General features: G+C 38.2%; 2 protein-coding genes and 1 pseudogene across 3 annotated transcripts in view; all 3 read left to right on the top strand.

Moving 5' to 3' along the window:
• Positions 1-30: 30 nt before the first annotated feature.
• On the top strand, positions 31-6306 carry LOC103147044 (gastrula zinc finger protein XlCGF57.1-like). Of its 2 annotated transcripts, XM_007565192.2 has the most exons (6): positions 31-316; positions 734-959; positions 1898-5539; positions 5609-5664; positions 5759-5846; positions 5929-6306. In XM_007565192.2, exons 2-3 carry the CDS (start codon positions 848-850, stop codon positions 3466-3468), a joined length of 1683 nt encoding a protein of 560 aa, XP_007565254.1. In that variant the 5' UTR covers positions 31-316; positions 734-847; the 3' UTR covers positions 3469-5539; positions 5609-5664; positions 5759-5846; positions 5929-6306. The 2 variants fall into 2 exon arrangements, with proteins under 2 accessions (XP_007565254.1, XP_007565253.1); XM_007565191.2 differs by having other exon boundaries at positions 5759-6306.
• A 1100-nt stretch (positions 6307-7406) lies between these two features.
• LOC103147045 (gastrula zinc finger protein XlCGF57.1-like) overlaps positions 7407-23841 on the top strand; it is a 32521-nt gene continuing 16086 nt past the window's right edge. Inside the window, exons 1-3 of the mRNA XM_016678046.1 lie at positions 7407-7543; positions 8902-9021; positions 9389-9877. Coding sequence (XP_016533532.1) covers positions 7444-7543; positions 8902-9021; positions 9389-9877 — 709 coding nt within the window. The 5' untranslated portion in view covers positions 7407-7443. The remainder of the gene's footprint in view (positions 7544-8901; positions 9022-9388; positions 9878-23841) is intronic.
• Positions 14790-23841, top strand: part of LOC103147046 (gastrula zinc finger protein XlCGF46.1-like) — a 10262-nt pseudogene continuing 1210 nt past the window's right edge.

Below are 23841 nucleotides of genomic sequence, written 5' to 3'. Positions count from 1 at the left end.
ACTTAGGTCCGTATGTTTTGAGAAATACAATTTCAGGGGTAGGAACTTTTAATTGGGTGCTTTGTTGAGAAGAACGGAGGAACAAAATAATTGTAGTACTGACGAAGCTAGTGCTTTCGGAGGAGGTGGTTAGGATGTTTGTACAGATTAGGTTATGATGAACGGTATAAGAAGTTTAAGACAAGATTAATGGCATAGCAGGGAGATCCCTGGCCACAAGCTGATTAACAAAGGAGGATGGAGGCTAAATAAATCCAGAAGAACCCATAATCTTCATTTGATGGATTGAACGGAGAGAATAAGCGAGAAAGCGCAGGTAAATACGGTGTGGCCTTCTTTCCTGAAGAATGCATACATTTGCAGATTATCATAGCTGCCTGATGGAAATAGATGGAGCTGAGTGGTTCTCCAATCGTTGTGATTTTTCTGTTTGTGAATTTAGAAGAACCAAATAAAAAGTATAGGTGTGTAAAAAGCGATGCCTGATCAAAATTACATCTAAAATTAATTTGTCGTTGGCGGTATGGTCTTCTTTCTACTTAATATACATTTTTACTATAGCTTTAATTAAAAAGTTTAGTTAAATGTAAATCAGTTGATCTTGTAAGTTAAACTTAACATGAAAGTAACTGAACTCCCGCTTGGACGAGCTGTACGCTGGTCCAGTACGTCAAAGCGTCCGCCACATTGGGAGTGGAAAGAGCCAACATGAACTTAAATTGTGTTTTTACAGTTCCAGGCATCCTTCCTAAAGCAGCAGAAGTGGATCCATGCTGGATGCTCTAAAGTCTAAATTTTTGAAATATCTTTTATAAACAACAAAAGAAGAATCCCAAGTGGAGCGAGGATGTCTGAAATGATGAAGCTTGAAGCAAATGAAGCTGGAGGGATCAGCTTGGAACCTCCTGCAGCATCCATATCAGAACTGGAGGAGGAAACACAAGACAACAAAGATCTCAGTAAGTGGTATAATTAAGTAGTTTTAATGATGCTGCAAATCCTTGCCGACATCACAGTTTGTTTATTACTCTTTAGCTCAGAATTTCATTAATCCTCATCATGCATCTTTATGTATTGCCTGGACTAATAACTGCAGCACAATCTATTAAGCACTTCATAAGCAGACAACAATCTTTTCTATAAAGACTTTATGTTTTCTGCACTATTATAACATTGTAGCAGTCGGTGGCCTCATGAATCTAAGATACCCATGTAGCATCTCTTCATTGGGGAGTCGAGTATATCAGGTTATGCTCAGACACACACAGATCATACTCACTTATTCCCTTTAGGTGTCTCTGTCATCCCATCAATGGTTTGTTTATCTGAGGCTTACAGTTTTAAATCAGATTGAAGAATAAATCTGAATAGCATCTCTTAGCTAAACAATTCTAAAGCAGCTATGGCCATATAGACACAAGAAAACATCTTGATATATAGAATACTTATCCTTTGAGATTGAGTGATAAAATAAATGATTAATATTTTATTGTGGTTACTGTATCTACTTTTGCCTCTGCCACTGGACATACTGCATACATTTTCATGTATAATGACTTCACGAATCAGCAGTTCTATTGTTTTGATGTTTGTCTTGCAAATTTCTGCAAGGCACACTTGCAGATAATCTTTGCTAGTGTGTATTATCTGACGCGCATGAACATAAGAGAAGTTTAGAAGTGTGTTACAATAAAGACCCTCCATGTCTATGAAATGATGCCTCATCCCCCAATGCTCTGAGGCCACCACAATCCACTGACTGTTTTGAAAAAGTGTGTAAAATTTACAGAATCTGGAATAAGGCTGTTGACAGTAATATTTCAAATATAGTCAAGTTAAATGTTAAGGTAGTTTGATGTCAGCTAATCTTTTTTCCTCTGCTGTTTGTCTGTTTTAGTGTTACTTGAAGACGATCAGCAGCAAATTGTAATCAAAGAAGAGGTTTCCCGGAACACTAATTTGGACCAATGCCATTCAGAGCCGGCTCAGATAAAAGAGGAAAAAGAGGAACTCAGGATCAGTCAGGGGGAGAAGCAGCTTAATGAGGAACTGGAAACAGATATCAATGAATTCCCCCTTATGATGGTTACTGTGAAAAGTGAAGGTGGAGAAGAAAAAGCTCAGTTCTCAGAACTTCTTCAGGTCAAAACTGAAGAGACCAGAGAACCAGAACTTCCCACCAGAAGGTCAACCGAACAGATAAAAACAGAAAGTGATGAAGAGGACTGTGAGGGACCAGAACCCTCAACAGATCCAGATCAACCTGGTCGTGTGCAGCCAAAGACGGATGAAAAGGCTTTAGACTCATCCAACTCTACTAAAACCGAAGCCAGTGATGATGAGTACTGGCAGAAGTCTTCTGATTCTGAACTTGAAATTGAAGATGGAGACTATAATCCATATGCATCAGTGTCAGGGGGAAAATATGGTGCAGGAGGGAACTCTGTGAAAATCACCTTCAGCTGTTCTGTGTGCAATAAGCAGTTTGATTCAAAGTTCAATCTCAAAACACATTTACGAGTGCATACAGGGGAGAAACCGTACGGCTGTGACGACTGTGGGAAGCGATTTACCCAGAATGCAAATCTCCTGCGGCACAGGCTGGTGCACACAGGCGAGAAGCCGTTTGTCTGCGATATTTGCGGTAAAAGATTTAGCCAGAGTTCAGCACTAAAGACACACATGACTGTCCACACAGGAGAGAAGCGACTTAGCTGCTACGTTTGTGGTAAAAGACTCGCAACAACCTCAAATCTTAGAGCACATCTGAGCGTCCATACCGGAGAGAAACCATTCAGCTGTGACGTCTGCGGAAAAAGATTTAACAAAAGAGCAAATCTCCGGGCACATATAACACTCCACACAGGAAAGAAACCATTTAGCTGTCATATTTGTGATAAAAGATTCACTCAAAGCTCTATTCTTAGGAGACACATGGACGTCCACACAGGGGAAAGGCCATACAATTGTGAAGTGTGTGGTCAAAGATTTACTACAACCGAAAATCTTGAGGAGCATATGAACACTCACATCAAACCAACTGACTGTGAAGTTTGTGGTAAAATCTTCACCAAATCTGCAAATCTTCTGGCACACATGAGCACCCACACTGGAGAGAAGCCATTTGCTTGCGATACTTGCGGTAAAAGATTTACTCAGAATTCAACTCTGAGGAGGCATACGAATGTCCACACAGGAGAGAAGCTGTTTGGCTGCAGTGTTTGTGGTAAAAGGTTTACTCAGAACTCAACTCTCAGTCGACACATGAGCATCCACCCGGGGGAAAAGCAGTTTGGCTGTGATGTCTGCGGTCAAAGATTTGGTACGACAGCGGAGCTTAGAGCACACATGAGTTCCCACGAAGGAGAAAAACCCTATAGGTGCAACAATTGTGGCAAAAGATTTGTTCGAATCTCAAACATGAAGAAACACGCGTGCATCCAGTTAGAGAAATCATCACGTTCATGACCAGCATGTTTAAAGTGCCTTGTTGGGCTTTTATTAGAATGTAGTCATATTTCTCATATAGCTTAATAACAAAAGATCATATTATCAATTTACTTCAAGTGAAATGAAATATTATGAACAACCTCCCTCCCCTCCAGGGCTCTTTACCTTTCCTTTTATTAAAACTGACAGTACTCTGGATTTCAGTTTTATTTCAATAGGTATACAAAAAATATACTTGGAAACTTTTAATGTGATAAAAATGCTGGACTGTATATGCCGTTAGACCTTTAATTTTACATTTTCTAAGAAAATGTATCTACAGTTGCAATCAGAAATGGTGAACCGTCTCAACTTAAAGGCCTGTGACGATTAACCAACAAGAAATATGTGTTGATGCATATATATTTCACTCATTTGACTTGTGCATAGTGTTGTATAAGTTGAACACTTGTTTTCACAGATAGGTCAATAATCAGTCCACCCAACAGGGCTCACATGCAAACGTGTTAGATTAATAAAAGGTTGGAATGGGCTTGGACGTTTTTGCTCACAAACCCACAGACTTCTAATTATTTGTCTTAGAGTGATTTTTGCATCACACATGGATGCCTTCCTTTGTGAGGTTTCTGTGAACGTCACAACTGAAGTCAATGAAGGATCATTAGATGTTACTCTGTTTTCCATTACAAAGACTCTAAGCTTTAGGTTTTCTGTGTTAAAATGTGAAACGTCAAACCTAATTAAATTTACACCCAAATGAAATATTGTTCATTTCCAGTGTTATATTAATGAATCACTCAACTAATAAAAAATGCTATCCAAAGAAACAATGGTAGATCCTTCCAATCTTTCTGGGTTTTTCTGTATTTGTGATTGTGGGTTTGTAGGTTCCTTGCAGATTTGTGCTACCAAAACGTTTTCTGCAGCATTCTTCTTGTCTTGATCACAGGAACAATGTTTGTCTTAATTCCTTTAATTGTTCCTCTTCATGCTTTCCAAGGCATTAATGCTGCCTTAAATCTCCCTAAATTCAACAATTCTGTAAATATTTGTCTTGAACATTTCTAGCAAGAAAGCATCAGAGCCGTTGCTGCGGTGCACCTTATCTTTGAGTTGACATGTTGAGCCTGGATCTGTTGGACTTGTTTCATTGTACACTCCAGTGGAGTTAAATTAAATTTGCATCGTGACTGAATTATTCCTGACCTTTAGTGTGTATTTAATCTATGGGATACCAAGCAGTTTCATCAGTTTCTTCAGATCAGTGGGACTCCTATGTTTTTTCTGTGGGTTTTTAATTTCCCCTTTCTCTTTCACTGGAAATTAAAACGTATTTGTCTTTTTATTCGGTGTATGTATGGTTTTGACTGTATACACAAATATTTGTTTGACTCAACATCATAGTTAAAGGATGACACTAGAGGGCGAACATTGAGAAGTAAAGCAAATAGGTGTTTTCCTGCTAAAAGTCCTTGAGACGTTAAATGATGTGGAAGCCATGTCTGGATCTTGCAGAATAAATAGAAAAACGTCACTGGAAAGGAAGACATCTAGAAACCCATGTCAGTCACTGGAATGAATGAATCAAGACCAGATGGTTGCACTTTAATTTGTAAATTATATTTTGTCAGAACATGGAGGTTTTTGCTTGCAAAAAAAAGGTATCTGCAAGTGGAAATTGTTGTTTTTCTCTCTCTCTCTTTGCCTTATTAGAAAAATGAGCTGCACAAATACACAAAAGCTATGCAAAGTAAATGAACTCACTTTTAATGGTAGACCTAGTGTTTAATGTAAAAACCCTTCTGTGGCTTCAAGCTGTTTGTGTCACAATTGTAGAAAATATATATTTTTATAAGCGTCTCTGATCGATCAAATAAAGGTTTGTAGATCTTAAGTGATTCCCATAAACAGCACTAATTAAACTGAGCAGAAGTCGTGGATCTGCAGGGCTTCAGGTGAGCATGGTCAGAATGATTAAAGCAGCTGAGCCTCTAATATAAACTCAGCTGCAGCAGCAGAGTAGTTACAACACAAGGCTTTGTCTGCTCTTTGCAGAGAGCAACATGCAGCAGCAGCAGTGTGTTTTTAGGTACGTTTTCCTCTATATGACCTCTTGTTAATGTTTCTGTGTCTTCACTGAACTTTCATGTTTGAACAGAAATTCCTGGATTTGCCTGTTGTTCAGCTTTGGAGCCTGTGTTCCTGTCAGGAAAGGTAATGATGCATTTTTTTTTTCTTGTGAATGCCTCCACCTGAATAACTGTTATCTGAATATATATTTTTTTTTTTTTTTTTCCCTTCACCGCAGATCAAAGAGTCCCCCAAGCTGGCTCTACCACTAGTGTTGTTTCAGTTGATTTTGGCTCTGGTGGTACTGGGTCCAGTGCTGGCTTTAGGTCTGCTGTTGGTGTCTCCTCTGTTGTTGATGCTGGTTCTGATGTGGACTGTTCACCTGCAAAGGATGCACATATTTTTCAGATGATCGCTGACATGCTGAGCCTGGACCCCCACAGAAGTCGTCCTCTCCTCCAGGCTCACTGGAGCGCTCCTCAGGGAATGGCTGCATCCCGCCCTGTGAACCCTTCATCCCTCATCATTCACAGCAAGTACCGGCAAGCAAGAGACTTCCCCTCTGACTCCAAATACACCCAGGATACATTTGACCACATCCCTGTACCTGGAGCCCCACAGCACCCAGGCAGTGGGTCTAAAGAGCACCAGAAGATCTGAGGTACAGACTTGCTGCAGTGGACTACTCGACATCCTAATGCGATACTAACTTCTGTTTCCTGCAAGAAGCTACAGAATTGACTCTGAAAGATGATTTTGAAAATAAAACTTGATCTCGCCTCTGTATTTTTCTCTTGCTCTGTTCAGTGAAATTTAAGCATAGACCTTAAGGTTTATGCTTAAGTTATGAAGTTCTTGGTTGTGACCAGGTTTTTATTTTATTTTTTTTAAATGCATGGTACTTCAAACTCAAAAAAATAACTAGGAGTTGAGTAAAACGTAGTTTCAGAAACCTGAGATGAGGTTTCTAAATGGTCAGGCAATGAGAAATTTGTGACCTGATTTCAACCATTGTTATGACAAGTTGGGTGAACTTTTAATTGGTCTGTACCCGTTTCCTGTACAAGCTTCAGATTAGTTCAAAGCCAACCTGAAGCTTAGAAATTTGGTACAAGGCATCAATTTGGGAAATTAGAGCACAAATCCACTGACAGCAGAAAACTTGACTTGCCAGCCAAGTTTTCACTTGGGTAAGTCAAGCTGACTTACTGTTTCCACAGCAAATTAACTTTCTACTGCATGAATCTTGAAGCAGTGGGTATTGCATGCAAATGCATCTTGCAATATTTTGCACAGGTTTGAGGATGGCCACCCTTGTGATGTGGACACATTGTAAGCATATTTCAATTACAGTGCACTGATGAAGCATCTGGAGAGGGTTTTCTCATTTTTCTTGTCGAACGAGTTATAGTAGACTGTTATAAATTTAAGAGAGAAGATATGAGAAGATAGTCTGAAAAAATTAAGTAAAAGTTCAGATACACTCAGAATTAACTGGAAACGTATACAACTCAATTTTTTAAGGAAAGAAAAAAAAATTGTAGAAATTATACAAGTGATTCACACTTCATACCAGTAGGTGGCGGTAAGGCACATCTTCGGTTTTCTTGCCAACCGCCGAGAAAAAAAAAGCAGAAGAGCTTTTTGAATCTACCGGATGTCGGTGTCTTATGTGTGAGCCTTTCGATTCTCAGTCTAATATAGTTTTCCATCACAGCAAAAACATCAGAGGCGTGAGAGGACCAGGATTACAATGGAAAGCTGCAGGTCTGGAAAACAGTGCAGCTACGTTGACTCTGTGAAGGAAGAGAGTGAAGGTAAATCACTAAATCTACGCATTAGATTTAGATTTGATCATTAGAATCGATGGAAGCATGAAGTAAACAGGAAATAGCTGTTTACTGGGGTGCTCTGGCGTCAAATATGTATTCTGAGACCTACAACGACAGACATAAACAGCCAGATGTCGCCAGGGGTCCGTTTCAGGAAGCGGAATTGGTGAACACTTCAAGAAACTTCAGGGGTAATGCTGCGTTCCAGTTGCACTCGGAACTGGGAAAGTCCGACTTCCCAGTCGCCCTCGGAGGTCTGATTTTCCACTGAGAAACTGGGAGCGACTCCCACTATCCGTAGTTACTATTTGTGAGGTGGATTTCTCGTTTTTCAATATGGCCGGTCCTCGCATCAACAACAGTAAGCTGTGGTGGAAACATGCTTATTTGACAAGACACGCATGTAGAAGTGCGTCTAAAATCAATGTTACATGTACCGCTTGCAACTGTAAGCTGGAGAAATTAAAAGTAGTGTTTGTAACAGCTATTGCAAACAGACGTTCATGGGCGTCGCCATGTTGAAATTCCGACTTCTTAACAAGATTGCGGTTACCTCGTGTGTGACGTAAAAGCCACCTCCGAGTTCCCACTTCCCAGGTAACTGGAATGCAGCATAAGTTTGGACATACCCTGGGTATTTGGTTTCAAGAAGCCAGCACCGGCTGCCTTTAGCAGTGTGATAAATTTTTACAGGCACACCTTGAACATCATATAACTTTTTTTTTTTTTTTTTTTTAAATCAAGCTTCTGAAAAATCTAATTAGGTAGTCTTTTGTTGGAGGGGATACACATTAATTACTTAAAACCTTTAGTTCTATATTGCCAATTTTGATAGGATCAATCCTCCATTCCCTAAATGATCTTCTTAAAACTAGCTGATGTAATTCTAAACAATTATTCAGGAAAGAGATTAACCACAGATGGGGGTGGGGGGCAAAGAGACTGAGGCAAGAGACAAGAATGAGGCACCACTAGGATTAATGATGCAACCTAATGATAGTGAAAGAGCAACAAAATGGAGAAATGGAATTAGTTTAAATTATATCTGATGCTGGCTCAGCAAAGAGAGGTCATGTGAGTAATTTAACCATTTTTTTTCTTCCCTTTTCAACAAATTTGTTACAATGGAGGGAGATGCAACTGAGAAAGATGAGAACAACAAAAGACACAAGAGCCACAGATGCAGCTATGATGACAGATAGAAAAGAATATTAAAAGGAACAGATCTGTAGTTAATCTCAGTTTCTTCCTGAATAGCTTTCCGTGCCTACAAGTATGTTTTTCCTGTTAGCCCTGAGTTATCAGGTGGAAGAGATGAAGCAGAGGAAACCAAAGGGGTAAAGAGACAAGAGAGAGCAGCTGAAAAGACAACTAGGAAGGTAGAGAGAGAGACAAAATGTTAGAGCTGGGAGTTACACAATATAAGTAAGACCTGCGGTCAAGTTCACGAACACTAATCCCCTAAACATCAAAATGTGGAAATAGTACTTTCTACAATACACAGATCTTGGAGTGAAATGTAAACAATATGTTTTTGTGTTTCCTGCAGAAGAGCAGCAGCCGTTGGTGATTAAAGAAGAGGTTCCTGATCTGAGCAGTTCCAGTTTGGACCAGCAGAATCTCAGACCTCCTTTACTGGTTTTAAACAAACTTCAGTCCGGGAGAAAAGGTCGTTTGTCTTATGCTGTGTATGTCTGTGTATACCCTTTATTTCTAAAAAAGCAAGTTTAATTCAAAATGAAATTAAGACTTTTGCTTCTAACGTGGACACAGTAAAGTTATTCTGGTTTTAAATTTCAAGCGGTTTTACAAGTTGCTGAAAAATCTGAGCCAGTTTACTACGTTACATTGTCCATCTTTCTACTCATTGGTCCAATAGTTTGTGGAGGTTCCAGGTTACGGAACTGTCAGTATATTTTCATGCTTTTGCATGTTTTATAGGCACAACAATTCTACCATAAAACCTTGTTTTTGTTTTTCACAATAAACAGACTTTGGTAGAAAATCTAACCAAGAGGTCTATGTGTTTGCTCCAGGAAGTCAGCAACTGTGGGTGGTTAAAGAAGAGGTTCCTGATCTCAGCATTTCCAGTTTGGACCAGCAGAACCTCACATCTTTCCAGGTGAAGAAGGAAGAAGAGGAACAGTGGATCAGTCAGGAGGTAGAGCAGCTTACTGTGAAGAATGAGAAAGAAGAGAAGCCTCAATTGTCAAAAGTTCATCGCATCAAAAGTGAAGACAGCAGAGAGACAGAAGCTCCAACCAGCAGCTCAGCTGCAAAGGTGAAGACAGAACCTGATGGAGAGATCAGTGGAGGACCAGAACCCAACAGAGAGCTGGATTCAAGTACTTATTTACAGCCAAATACTGAAGAAAGTTATTCAGCCTCTTTTGAGACTGAAGTCGGTGATGAGAGCGAAGATGATAATCTATCAGGTTCTGGATCTGAAAATGAAGACAGTGATGAAGATTGGAGGGAACCCAGAACACGTCAGTCTGGTGTAAACAGCAAAGTGGGACGTAAAGCTGCTGAAAAATCCTTCAACTGCACTGACCACTTTAAACAGTTTGTGAGGAAGCAGATGTTCCAGAAACATATGGCAGGTCATTCAGGAGAAAAGTCTTCCAGCTGCTCGGTTGAGAAGAATCACTCTAGAGGGAAGCAAAACGGTGATGCGCAGATGGGACTCGAACCAGGCAGAAAATCATTTTCTTGTGACGATTGTGGTAAAACATTTCAGAAACTAGGTGCTCTTAAATGTCATGTGAGAATCTATCGCTGTGAAAAATCAACTGTTTGTGAAGATTGCGGCAAAATCTTTCACAGTCGGTGTCATTTGAAAACTCACCATAGACCCCACATGGGAGAAAGACCCTTTGTCTGTGATAAATGTGGCAAAAGGTTTACCCGGAAGCCCGGCCTTCAAGTTCACATGACTTGCCACACAGGAGAGAAACCATTTCAGTGTGAGGTATGTGATAAGAAGTTTACCTCAAATGGATCTCTGACGGCCCACATGACAATCCATAAAGGGGAAAAACCATTTAGGTGCACCGACTGTGGCAGATGCTTCAGACTTAAGGATGTTCTAAAAAGCCACATGATAACCCACTCAAATTTAAAACCGTTTGTCTGTGGGTATTGTGGCGCCACTTTTACACGGAAACAAAGTTTACTCCTGCATGTTAGACTCCACACTGGGGAGAATCAGTTGTCATGTGATCAATGTGATAAAAAGTTTGTGCTTAAGAGTCGCCTTGTTAAACATATGCAGATTCATCAGAAGGAGGAGAAAGTGGTGGCTGGGAAGGGAAACTTCGCTTGTGAGGAATGTGGAAGGAGGTTTGTCCAGAAGCGGTATCTAAAAAGTCACATGCTTATGCACACAGGAGAGAAACCATTTAGTTGCGATCTGTGTTTTAAGTTGTTTACACGAGCGGAAAATCTGAGGAATCACAAACTGAGGATTCACAGTAAACAGAGATTTCATACTGAGAATTCGTTTGGAAAGACTTTCTGTACAAACGCCACAGCAGTTCAGATTATTTTGCTTCCTTTTGACCAAGATTAGCTTTGACATGTTGAGTTTGACATCATCTCTTTGCTTCATCGTGAGCAGAGCAGTGTCTGGTATTAGCAAATAATGGGGAAAACGGCCTCTGTTCTGTCATAAAATGATTTTGGCAGCTCATTGTCCCGATATGTCTGGCCGAGCATCTAGTGTATGTTAATTTTATTGTGTTCATTTATATTCTGTATTATTTCTATTTTTAACAAGTGCATAAAAAATGAATTTATTGTTTCAGTAAGGTGTATGAAGCACAAAATGTTACAAGAAATGTAGAATAATTGCCTTATTTTTACATTTATTTTATGTCTTTTTTTTTGTTGTTCTAAGTAGAGGTCTTGGTCAGTAAAGTGTCTGGCTGACATGATGTAAGGATTCATACCAGAAGAGTCGATATTTTTGTTAACAGTTGAGCATCGTTGGCCTCTAGGCTCATTTATGGAAAAACACAACTGAGGTCATACACACAGGAGAAATCACGGTAACAAAGATAAAAATTCTGTTTTATACACAATCTTCTGTGAAAAGTTGTCAATGAATTTGTCCGTAGTGGATCTTGATGTGCTGACTCAAGGCTTATAAATCGGTTATTGAATGGATTTTATGTAAAAATAAATAAATAAAAAATCCATTCAACAGTTATCGGTTACCAGTGCATATTTTCAAACCAGATTTTCTTTACAATCAGTTTCATATGAATATACTTGGATACAGCACTCTGAATAAACAGCTTCTTTAGCAGTGACTTTTTGTGGTTTACCCTCCCTGTGGATGGTTTCAATGTTTGTTTTTCTGAACATCTGTTCAGTCAGCAGTTCTCCCTGTGATTGTGTAGCTCACTGACTCAGACTGAGGATCCATTTAGAGGCTCAGGAAACCTTTGTGGATGGTTGTCAAGTTAATTCAGTGATTAGAGTGTGACACAACGAATTTTCAATATTGAAATGTTTTTCTACTTTTCGGAGACACTGAGTTTTGTGTTTTCGTGATCTGTAAGCCATAAATGTAACAATTACAAGAAATAAAGGATTGAAAAACTTCAATCTGTGTAAGAAATCTAGATAATAAAAGTATCACTCTCTGAAATAACAGTCAAAATATTAAACTCCTGAAAGATATGTTAACGTTCTTTTAGATGTAGCTGTACATATGTCTCAGTTTTTAGTCCAGTCCCTTTTAACTCCTGTTATGTTCATTTCTGAGGTACAGCAATAATGTTCCTGGGTCAATTTGACCCTTGGAGTGTTTAACCATGCAACAGTGTCAGAAACCAAAACATTTTTGCATCTGATTTTCAACTCCAATACTAATCATTTCAATCAATATTTGTGCAATGATTTATTTATTTTTTTGTCATTTAATTTTTTTATGCCCACTAAAAAAACTTAAACACACACACACAAAAAAAACAAACAAACAATAAATATCCTTGAAATTGACTTTTTGTAGATTTTTTTTATATTACATTTTTTGTTTGTTTTCAAGGGGTGACGTTTATAATGAACTTGAGACACATATTCTTTTCTGGGTCAAATTGACCCGCTGATTAAAATCAAGACAAATGAGTCATGCAGAGAGTATTTATGTTTTCCACCCACTTGTGCCGAGTGTCCATTCAGTGTGTCTAGAGTTTGACCACTGGAACAAAAAAGATTTTTTTTAAAACGGGTCAATTTGACCCGCAACAAAACAGGGGGGTTAAGAAAATCTGAATGTTGTAGGATCTTAATAAGTCCATCAGATGGCAGCAGTGAGACACAAGGCAGCGTGTGGCTGTGAAGATGCCTGATCAAAATCCTGCGGTCCTTAATGTGAATCGAATCACAACACAAAACCGGAAAACTACTTGTTAATTGCTTTAACATCAAGTATATGTAATGTAATAAAAAAATGATTAATAATAGATTAATCATGATTTTGAAAGGAGAGGAATACCGATTATCTAACATTGTGTTTAGAGCATGAAATCAACAGAGCACAAGTTAACAAAATTTAAAATATATATTGCAACTGCATTATTGAGTTTGAAACATAATAATTCAGAGAGTAGGACCGATATTTTATTAGACATACTACATACTTTATTTGGAATAGATAATATTGGGTTTAACAATAACATTTGTGTGGGTACCACATAAAAGTTATTTCATTTGAGTAAAGTGAAATGAAAGTGCAGACAACATGGCAAAAAAAAGAAGAGTCAAAATACCATCTGCAGTTTCATACTAAAAACAAGCAAATCAGAGGAGGAAATGTCATTAAACTAAATCCAAAGAAATAATTGGAAATAAGGTGAGATGAAAAAATAAATAGTTTTATAAAATCCAAAAGGCAGTAGGTGAAATTAGAACTGGGAGAAGAAATACAAAGGATGAGAGGGTAATAAGAGTAAGACTTGGATATGCAGTATTTAAAACTATATTTTTAAAATTTAAAAGCACAATACAGGGAAATGTAATGGAAGAAACCATAGAACATTTTAGACTGTCATAATGATTTATAGAGAGGGTTTGAAAAAGTAAGGAAAAGTTTAGTATATTAGTAAAACTAAAAAAGAACTTATAAGTCGTCATTTGATTTTTAAAGAAAACAAAATTGATTCTTGGTATTTGAACGTAGCTTTTTGTTTTTGTTTTTTCTGTGTAAATTATACAGTGAAAAAAAAACACACTCTGTACCAATAGCTCACAGTAATGAACAATTCAAAGGTTTTCTTTCCATTTGCTGTAAGAACAACTTGGGTCCACTGGGTTTTGTATGAGTGTGAGTTTTTGATTCACAGTCTATTTAACCTAGTAATGGTGAAACCGACGGTCCCTGAATCACTGAGCCACTTTGAAACAGTTGCTCAGAAAATGGCCTATTATTTCGAAGCGCTTGATACACTAAAATAGCAACATTTAGTGGTTCAATGTACTAAAGTTGATGTGAATTAGGTTGATAACTTAATTTAAATCATGAGTTTGTGCTTCATTCATACCATTTTCATTCAAGCTCATGTTCTCCAGTGAAACATGGAGAACATGGTTTCATTGTTATTATAGAGGAATTTAAAGGTGCTAAACTCATGAAATACATAAATAAAGAAACAATACACAAACTCCATTCTCTCCGGCTCATAGACAAACAGGAAGACATTTAATGCACATCTGCGGATTCACACATTGCATTTTCATCGTCTCACTTTCATCATCTCAGAATCCAAAATTTCTTGTCTCTTACTTCTGACATCAAGTTTTTATACCATTCCAGCCCTACTGTTGTGTATTGGAAAGCTTTGACCAATGGCGTTACCGAACCTTGCTTGCATAGCAATTCTGGCTCCGTCTTACACTGGATGTGTGTTGGAAGTTCTGAGAATTAAAGGTTGACCTCCTGGAAATCAATTCTGCTCCATCAGAAGAACTATTAGTCAAGTTGTTAGTTCTTTATCTGTCCAAACAAAGATTCTTTCCTAGTCCTGGCCGACTTCTTCGCACGCAAGCAGGAAAATATGTTTTCCAGACGTTTCTTGCACAAGAACTTAACCTTTCCTTCTTTGGTTTTATAATATATACAACATATATATATTATAATTATAATATATATAACATATTATGTATTATAATAATAATATATGTAAAATATATATTATTTATTATAATTATAATATGTATAACATATATATTTATTATAATTATTAGTATTATTACTATTAGTTTCCCGCAAAACCGTGAAGAAAATGTGACAACTTTGCCGAAACATGTTGCTTGAGCTTTCACGGTGTCCGTAGTTCCTCAGACAAGCGCGCCGAACAAGCGCGTGCTTGCTACGCGCGTGCTTTCTCAGTACTCATCACGAGCACGCGCCTATTTTGCCGCGTTGGCGGACCTGAGACGAAACAGCTCTAGACACTGCACGATACTTCCGCTTTATTTGGCTCGAAACTGTGTCTAGTTCACTGGTCGAACCCTATTCTCAATTAAAGTCAGAACATCAGGTACCAAGATTACGATGGAAAGTTGCAGATCTGGAGAACAATGCAGCTTCGTTGACTCTGTTAAGGAAAAGAGTGAAGGTAAATCACTTAATTTGATCACTATGAAATAATTATGATCATTAGAATCGATAAAAGCACGAGGTAAACAAGAAAGAGTTTATTAGGGTAATCGTGCGCCAAAGACGTATAGAGTTACAACGTTATATTGACACAAATACCTAGACATCTTAAACCTTGCGTAAAAACGGGCAGGGTGTTGTAAAACCACAGAAAGAGGTCTTTCACCAGTGAAAATCCGTTTACTCTGTGTGGGGAGCGCGCACAGGAAACAGGCGCGGATCCGACCGTTTTCACGGCGTTTCTGATCACGAAGCTGCAGTTGGTTTCCGATTCGGTAAAAAGACTCACGCCAAGACGATGTCCGTCAGTTTAATCGACAGCTGCTGCTAAAAACAATAGCAAACCCCCTAAAATAAACAAAAAATGGGGTCCTGCAGAGTTTTGTGTTTTTAATCGCCAAGAGAATCAATCTTTTTCCAACTTTTGTCATGTTCACTTCAGCCTGACAAATAAAAGGCGGTCACCAAACATTGTTTTCCAACACATTGTGTGTGTTTATAATTTTTCGTTGCTGGTATAAGAGGACGGATGACAGCAGGACAAGAACTTTCTCGTGTAATATGGAGAACTGGATGAAAAGTAGTTCCTATTGCGGTTATTCTTAATGTCGTTTAACGGTCTAAAATAGTAAATCCTAGGATTTGTGTTAAATAGGAAGGAAACTCACGCCCTTTGTCAGCGCTCTCCAGAAATAGGTCAGAGACTGGATTGGAGGTCAGATGATAAGGGGTGTTGGGGTCAACGTTGGAACCCTCATTGTTATAGTCCACATTTCTGAGACGGACATTGGGATCAAGGAGATGTCCAGCCAGGCAGGCAAGATCTCTGGGTTTGATTATTGTAGCCATGCGATGTATTTCAGCACAGTGGGACACATTTCATTGCAGAGGGCCTTCAGTTTTGTGGCAAACTTTTTTTTCTTTTTTTTTTTTTGGTTGAGCATCCATGTTTCTGCTCTCTGCTGGGAGAGGACGTAGACTGCAGGGCGGTCTTGAATCGGGCTGATGATGAAGCTTTGCTACTTTTCTCCGTGGGAGGAGGCGGCGCTGTCTTTCCAGGGTCTTGTGGGGCGTTGGGATGGCTCTTCGGACCGGGGGACGGGAGTCCAAATCCAGATCTGCCTGGTGAGCCTGGATCTCCACCTGGGGAGTATGAAAAGGGGTTGAAGTATCCCTTTGTCTTAAAGGGGAAAGGGCACCCGCATTGTCAGTGTGGCCCGCTTTTTTTTCCTATCCATTTTTCATCAAGCTGTGTTTACACCTGTTTCAATTGTTTTATACTTGATCTTCCTCCTTTAGGAACGTCATAATTCTGCTTTCAGGATGCAAAACAGTCGTTCCCATTTTTATTTTCAGTTTCTTTTTTGCCAGTAGGTCATAAATATAACTGCTAGGCCCAGGATCAGTATTCAGTTATGCCGCATAAACTGAACAGGACATCATTGTGAGGTAACGCAAAAAGTATTGTGAGGGAACTCAAACTTTTTTGAGAGAGAGAGCAACTAAAATGACAACTAGGAAGGTAGAGAGAGACCACAAGTTACAGTTGGGTGTAAAACGATATATAAACCCCAGTCAAGCTCATAATAACACCCATCCCAAACTAAAAGGTACATTTCATGTTCTGAAGAATATTGTGAATATTGTGCATGTATAAGATCTTTCCAGTTTCATGCATAAAATTAAATAAGATAAAAATAAATAAAAAGGCTGGTAATTAGAGGAAAGAAAAGCAATGTTACTGAAATGTTTTCTCTTTTTTGTTGGAGTAAGAAGAGCCTAAGAGATATTTATAATCTTGCATGTTGTGATTTAATGTTGATTATGTTTTAAGAATCGTGATGATTATGAATTATTCATAAAGGATAAGAAGAAAGATTCTGATTATGAAGTGTATTACATTGTAACCTTAGTGCTGTAAGTAGGCCAAAGGTCAGTTAGAGTCTAGACGCATCTTTCTCGCGCCCAGCTTAAACAGAATGCCCTCTAAATTCTCATCTGTAGTAATACTCAGGAGTTAGAGGCTTCTCGGACCCGTTAGGTGGACAGCTGGTCAGTTGTCAGTCTGCTGGAGTCTGAGGGTAGGTAAGTGGGTTTGGCTGACTATTGTGTAATAACAGTATGTAAAGCTATCATTAGACCTTCTAAAGGGCAAGGTATGCTAAACTGATGGGAAGCAGCTCACGCTTCAACAACACATTACTTATAATCCTCACAATGAACAGTCCTCGGTGCAAAATATAGCCAAGATGTCCATGTAGCCCTGTTGCAATAAACAATAAATAATCACATGATCAATTAAAACTTCATAATTAATTTCATTTGTTTTAATATTTAATATGTCGTCCAGTTCCAGTGTTAAATATTCAATAGAATTTAAAGTTTACTCATGTGGTCTCGCATTATTATAACATTACCATTGTATCACCTGAAAATGGTCTCAAAACAACAATATTATGATTTATCACAATAACTACTGGAACAATTTATCTTCAAGCAAAATTTGTCATCCTGACAGACCTATGTTCATGTGTTTCCTACAGAAGAGCAGCAGTGGCTGGTGGTTAAAGAAGAGGTTCCTGAACTGAGCAGTTCTGGTTTGGACCAGCAGAACCTCTCATGTTCCCAGGTGAAGAAGGAAGAAGAGGAACAGTGGATCAGCCATTCTGAGAAGAATGAAGACGAAGAAAAACCTCAGTTGTCAGAGGTTCATCACATCAAACGTGAAGACAGCAGAGAGACAGAAGCTCCAACCAGCAGTTCAGCTGAACAAACGAAGACAGAACCTGATGGAGAGATGAGTGGAGGACCAGAACCCAACAGAGAGCCGGATTCAAATCCTAATTTACAGTCAAATATTGAAGAAAGGCATTCGTCCTCTTCTGAGACTGAAGTCAGTGATGAGAGCAAAGATGATAATCTATCAGGTTCTGGATCTGAAAATGAAGACAGTGATGAGAGTGAAGATTATAAGCTGTCAGGTTCTGAATCTGAAAATGAAGACAGTGATGAAGATTGGAGGGAACCCAGAACACGTCAGTCTGGTGTAAACAGCAAAGTGAGACGTAAAGCTGCCAAGAAGGCCTTCAGCTGCCCTGACTGTGGTAAACAGTTTGTGAGGAAGCAGATGTTCCAGAAACATATGGCAGGTCATTCAGGAGAAAAGTCTTCCAGCTGCTCGGTTGAGAAGAATCACTCGAGAGGGAACCAAAAAGGTGATGCACAGAAGGGACTTAAACCTGAAAGGAAATCCTTTTCTTGTGACGATTGTGGTAAAACCTTTAAGAAGCATGTTGCTCTTAAATCTCATATGAGAGGCCACCGTGTTAAAAAATTAGTTGTTTGTGAAGACTGTGGTAAAAGCTTTCACTGTCAGGCTCAATTAAAAAATCACTGGAGACTCCACACAGGAGAAAGACCATTTGCCTGTGATAAATGTGGCAAAACATTTAGCCAGAAGTATTGCCTTCAAAGTCACCTGGTGTGCCACAGAGTGAAGAAAAACCATTTGCATGTAATGAATGTGATAAAAGGTTTAGCCGGAAGATATACCTTAAAATGCACATGACCATCCATAAGGGAGAAAAACCATTTGCATGCAGCGACTGTGGCAGATGCTTCAGACTTAAGAGTGATCTACAAACCCACATACTAACCCATTTGGATATAAAACCATTCGTTTGTGGGTATTGTGGTGGCAGATTTAGTCGCAAAGCAAGTTTGCGTCTGCATGTTAGACTCCACACTGGGGAGAATATGCTGTCATGTGATAAATGTGATAAAAAGTTTGTGCGGAAGGCTCACCTTCAGAAACACATGCGATTTCATGCAAAACTGGAGAATGTGAGGTCTGGAAAGGGTTGCTTTGCTTGTGAAAAATGTGGAAGAAGGTTTTTGAAGAAGTGTCATGTTGAAAGACATATGGTCGTTCACACAGGAAAGAAACAATTTAAATGCAATATTTGTTTGAAGACGTTTACTAGAGGTGAGAATCTGAAGAAACACAAACTGAAAATTCACAGTGAATAGACATTTCAGTTCATTTGGAAAGATTTTCTGTCAAAATGCCACAGCAGTTTGCATTTTGTCTCCTTTTCCCAACAAATATGCAAAAAAAAATTGCTTATAAAAGTTACAGATTGTAGTTTTAAATGTGACATGAATCTCATTACATCTTCTCAATGTGACTCATTCCCAGTTAATACTGTAGGACCATTTATACACATATTCTGGGATTGTCTGAATGTGACTGCTGTCTGTAAAAATCCACCACTTTGGGTGATGTGCTACAAGTGGATATCTCTTATTCACCTTTTTTACTCCTTCTTAATGATGTGGCAACAATGGACCAATTCTTATCTATGTATTGTCATGATAGAGAGATCAGCACGAGGATGAATGCGACCAACAGGAAAACAATGAGGGCATGGGATGCGGGTTACTATTTGGTTAAAGCAGAAGTGCAACACAATTCTATGTGACCTTCTTATTATGTGACTGTACGATATAGTTTCAGTTACGACTGACACTGAATTTGAGGTTTTTCTGAGCTGTAAGCCTTAATCATCACAAATACAAAAAATAAAGGTGTGCTGTTTTTCATGCCTTGTGGAATTTATTTAATATGTGATTTTCCTTCTTGAAATAAGTGACTAATATATTTAACTTCAAGATATTCTGTTTTTTATTTGGTGTATCGAATAAAAGAAGAAAAAACATTTGCATGCAGCAACTATGGAAGATGTTTCAGACTTAAGGATGTTCTAAAAAGTCACATGATAACCCACTCAAATGTAAAACCGTTTGTCTGTGGTGATTGTGGTGCTACTTTTACTCGGAAACAAAGTTTACTCCTGCATGTTAGACTCCAAATTGTGGAGAATCAGTTGTCATGTGATCATTGTGATGAAAAGTTTGTCCTTAAGAGTCGCCTTCTAAAACATATGCAGATTCATCAGAAGGAGGAGAAAGTGGTGGCAGGGAAGGGAAACTTTGCTTGTGGGGAATGTGGAAGAAGGACAAACCTTCTTTCCTGTGTGTTTTTCACACGGGAAGAAAACCATTTAGATGCGATGTTTGAAGTTGTTTACACAAGCGGAAACTCTGAGGAATCACAAACTGAGGATTCACAGTAAATAGATTTCATACTGAACATTTGCTTGGAAAGACTTTCTGTACAAACGCCACTGCAATTCAGATTATTTTGCTTCCATTTGATCAAGATTAGTTTTAGCATTTTGAGTTTGACATGATCTCTGCTTCATCGTAAGTAGAGCAGTGTCTGGTATTAGCAAATAATGGGGAAAATGCCTCTGTTCGGGGGTAAAATGATTTAGGCAGCTCACTGTGAGTGAGACATGAAGTGGATTTTAAGTGTACTTTCTTTATATCATGTATTTCTATTTTTAACGAATGCAGAAATAAGGAATGTATTTTTCAATAATGTGTATGCAGCACAAAAATGTTACAAAAAATTGTAAAAGAATTCCCTTATTGTTAGATTTATTTTATGTCAAACTTCTTTTGTCTTAAGTTTTCTTGCGCTAAATAGAGGTTATGGTCTGTAAAGTGTCAGGCTGACGCAATATGAGGATGGACACCAGAAGAGTTGTCTCTGTTGGCAACAGTTAATCATCTGAGGCCTCATTTACTGAAAAACAGAACTGTGGTCATACACACATGAGAAATCACAGTAACACCAGCTTCTTTAGTAGTGACTTTTTGTGGTTTACCCTCCCTGTGGATGGTTTAAATGTTTGTTTTTCTGAACATCTGTTCAGTCAGCAGTCCTCCCTGTGATTGTGTAGTTCACTGAATGGAATATAGAAAATAAAAGTTTCACTTTCTAGAACGACAGTCAAAAAATATTCAACTTCCTGAAGGTATTCTTTTTTTTAAGATGTAGTACATATCTACGTTTTCAGTTCAGTCACGTTTAATACCTGAATGTTGTAGGATCCTAATATGTCCATCAGATGGCAGCAGTGAGATACAAGGCAGCGTGTGGCTGTGAAGATGCCTGATCAAAATCCTTCTGCGTCCATAATGTGAATCAGAACACAAAACAGGAAAACTACGTGCTAATTGCTTCAAGTATATGTAATTAAATATAAAAATGATTAATAATAGATTAGTCATAGTTTTCGAAAGGAGAGGAATACCAATGATCTAACAATGTGCTTAGAGCAGGAAATCAGGAGAGCACAAGTAAACAAAAATAAAAATAAATATTGCAGCTGTATTATTGAGTTTAAAACAATCATCCAGAAAGTGGGGCTGATATTTTATTGGACATACTTTTTGTATAAATACATAATATACAATATTATGTATTTAGAAAACATAATATTTGTTTAACAATAAAATTCATGTGGGTACCAGCACATTTGAGTAAAATGAAATGAGAGTGCAGATAAGACAGCAAAGAAGGAAAGTCAAAATACCATCTGCAGCTTCATAGTAAAAACAAGCATATCAGACAGAAAGAGTGTCATTAAACAAAATCCAGTGAAATAATTGGAAATAAGGTGAGATGGAAATAGATGGTTTTATAAAATTTTTATAAAATCCTAAAGGCAGTAGGTGAAATCAGAACTGGGAGAAGAAATACAAAGGATGAGAGGCAAATAAGATTAAGACTTGGATACGCAGGACTTAAAATTATACTTTTAAAATAAAAAAGCATAATACAGGGAAATGTAATGTGGAATGGAAGAAATCATAGAACATGTTATATTAGACTGTCATAAAGATTTATAAAGAGAGAGAGTTTGGAAAAATAAAAAGTTTAGTGTAATAGTACCACTAAAAAATAACTTGTATTTGTTATCATTAGCTTGTTAAATAAATCAACATTGATTATTGGAATTTGATTACATACCGGTTTTTGATTTTTATGTGTACATGATACTTTCAAGAACCACACTCCGAACCAGTAGGTGGCGGTAATGCCCACTTTAAGTTTTCTTGCCATCTGCAGGAAGAACAACTTGAATCTACCAGATTTCTTGTGAGTGTAAGCTTTTCGATTCACAGTGTATCCTTATTCTCCAGAGAAGCCAAAACATTAGGATGAAGATTACGATGGAAAGTTGCAGAACTGGAGAACAATGCAGCTTCGTTGACTCTGTGAAGGAAGAGAATGAAGGTACATCCCTTCATTTGATCATTTTTCAAATAATTGTGATCATTAGAATCGATGGAAGCACGAGGTAAACAGGAAAGTGTTTATTAGGGTAAATCCTGCGCCAAGCATGTATACTGAGAGCTACTACCACTATAGACACAAACACCTAGATATCGCCAAAAGTCTTAAACCTTGTGTAAAAATGAACAGGATATTGTAAAACCACAGAAAGAGGTCTTGTGTGAAATTCTGTTCCCTTGTGTTGACCCTGTGTCGGGAGCGCGCACTGCAGCCGAGGTTTAATGCCGAGAAACTCATGCGCTGCCCAGTGACCACTTCCGCCTGACAAATAAGAATCAGTCACCAAACTCTGTTTTCCAACACATTGTACGTGTTTAGAATTTTTAATTGCTCATAGCCACATGATAGCAGGACAAGTAAAATTGTCCTGAAAACATAAAAAAAAAATCCCGTTCTAATGTAAAATATGGCAGTTTACTGGATGAAAGATATTTCTACTTCCTTTTTTCATTATTAATGGCGTTTATAGGTCTAGAATAAGTCCTAGCATTTGCATTACATGCCTTAAAATATAAGTCTATTATTCTAAGATTTGTGAACATAGTTTCTCTCTTCTACAAGAATTAAATTAAATTAAAAGCTTGCATAAACATCAAAGAGGAACACAATATTTCAGCCTGAAGCTCACAACCTTGTAACGTTTGTTACCCCATCAGCTTCAGACGGATGCGGCTCAATCATACTACCTCACACAACTATCACTGGCAATTTGTAAACATTTGCTACTTAACTGCCAAAGTTACCTGAAGGGAATCAAATATTTCAGCACTCTGAAATAATCTGCTCTTTCTCAATAACATGGGAGCTAATTATTTTTTCCACCAACTTCTTAGCTGTGTTTATTCCTCTCATTGTGAACAACAAATCCTGTAGATTTCGGAAGCAGAGTCACAATAGACAGTCCTTAGTGTAAAGATGTCCATGTAGGCCTGTTGCAATAAATAATCACACAATAAATTAAAACTTCATGATCCATTTTATTTACTGTTTGAGCACTTAACATGTCGTCCAGTTCCAGTGTTAAATATTCAATCGAATTTGAAGTTTATTAATGTGGTTTTGTGTTATTATGCCATTACCAGTATATTACTTGAAAATGATCTCAAAACAACAATATTATCATTTATCGTAATAACTTCAGGCTTTGTTCATGTGTTTCCTACAGAAGAGCAGCAGCTGCTGGTGGTTAAAGAAGAGGTTCCTGATCTGAGCAGTTCCAGTTTGGATCAGCAGAACCTCACATGTTTCCAGGTGAAGAAGGAAGAGGAAGAACAGTGTATCAGTCAGGATGTAGGGCAGCTTACTGTGAAGAATGAAGATGAAGAGAAGCCTCAATTGTCAGAGTTTCATCACATCAAACGTGAAGACAGCAGAGAGACAGAAGCTCCAACCAGCAGCTCAGCTGAACAGATGAAAACAGAACCTGATGGAGAGATCAGTGGAGGACCAGAACCCAACAGAGAGCTGGATTCAAATCCTAATTTACAGGCAAATATTGAAGAAAGGCATTCATCCTCTTCTGAGACTGAAGTCAGTGATGACAGTGAAGATGACAACCTGTTAGGTTCTGGATCTGAAAATGAAGTCAGTGATGACAGTGAAGATGACAACCTGTT

This window comes from Poecilia formosa, unplaced genomic scaffold (assembly GCF_000485575.1).
Source record: "Poecilia formosa unplaced genomic scaffold, Poecilia_formosa-5.1.2 Scaffold173, whole genome shotgun sequence".
NCBI classification, from domain to species: Eukaryota; Metazoa; Chordata; class Actinopteri; order Cyprinodontiformes; family Poeciliidae; genus Poecilia; species Poecilia formosa.
This window is presented reverse-complemented; position numbering and strand designations above follow the sequence as displayed.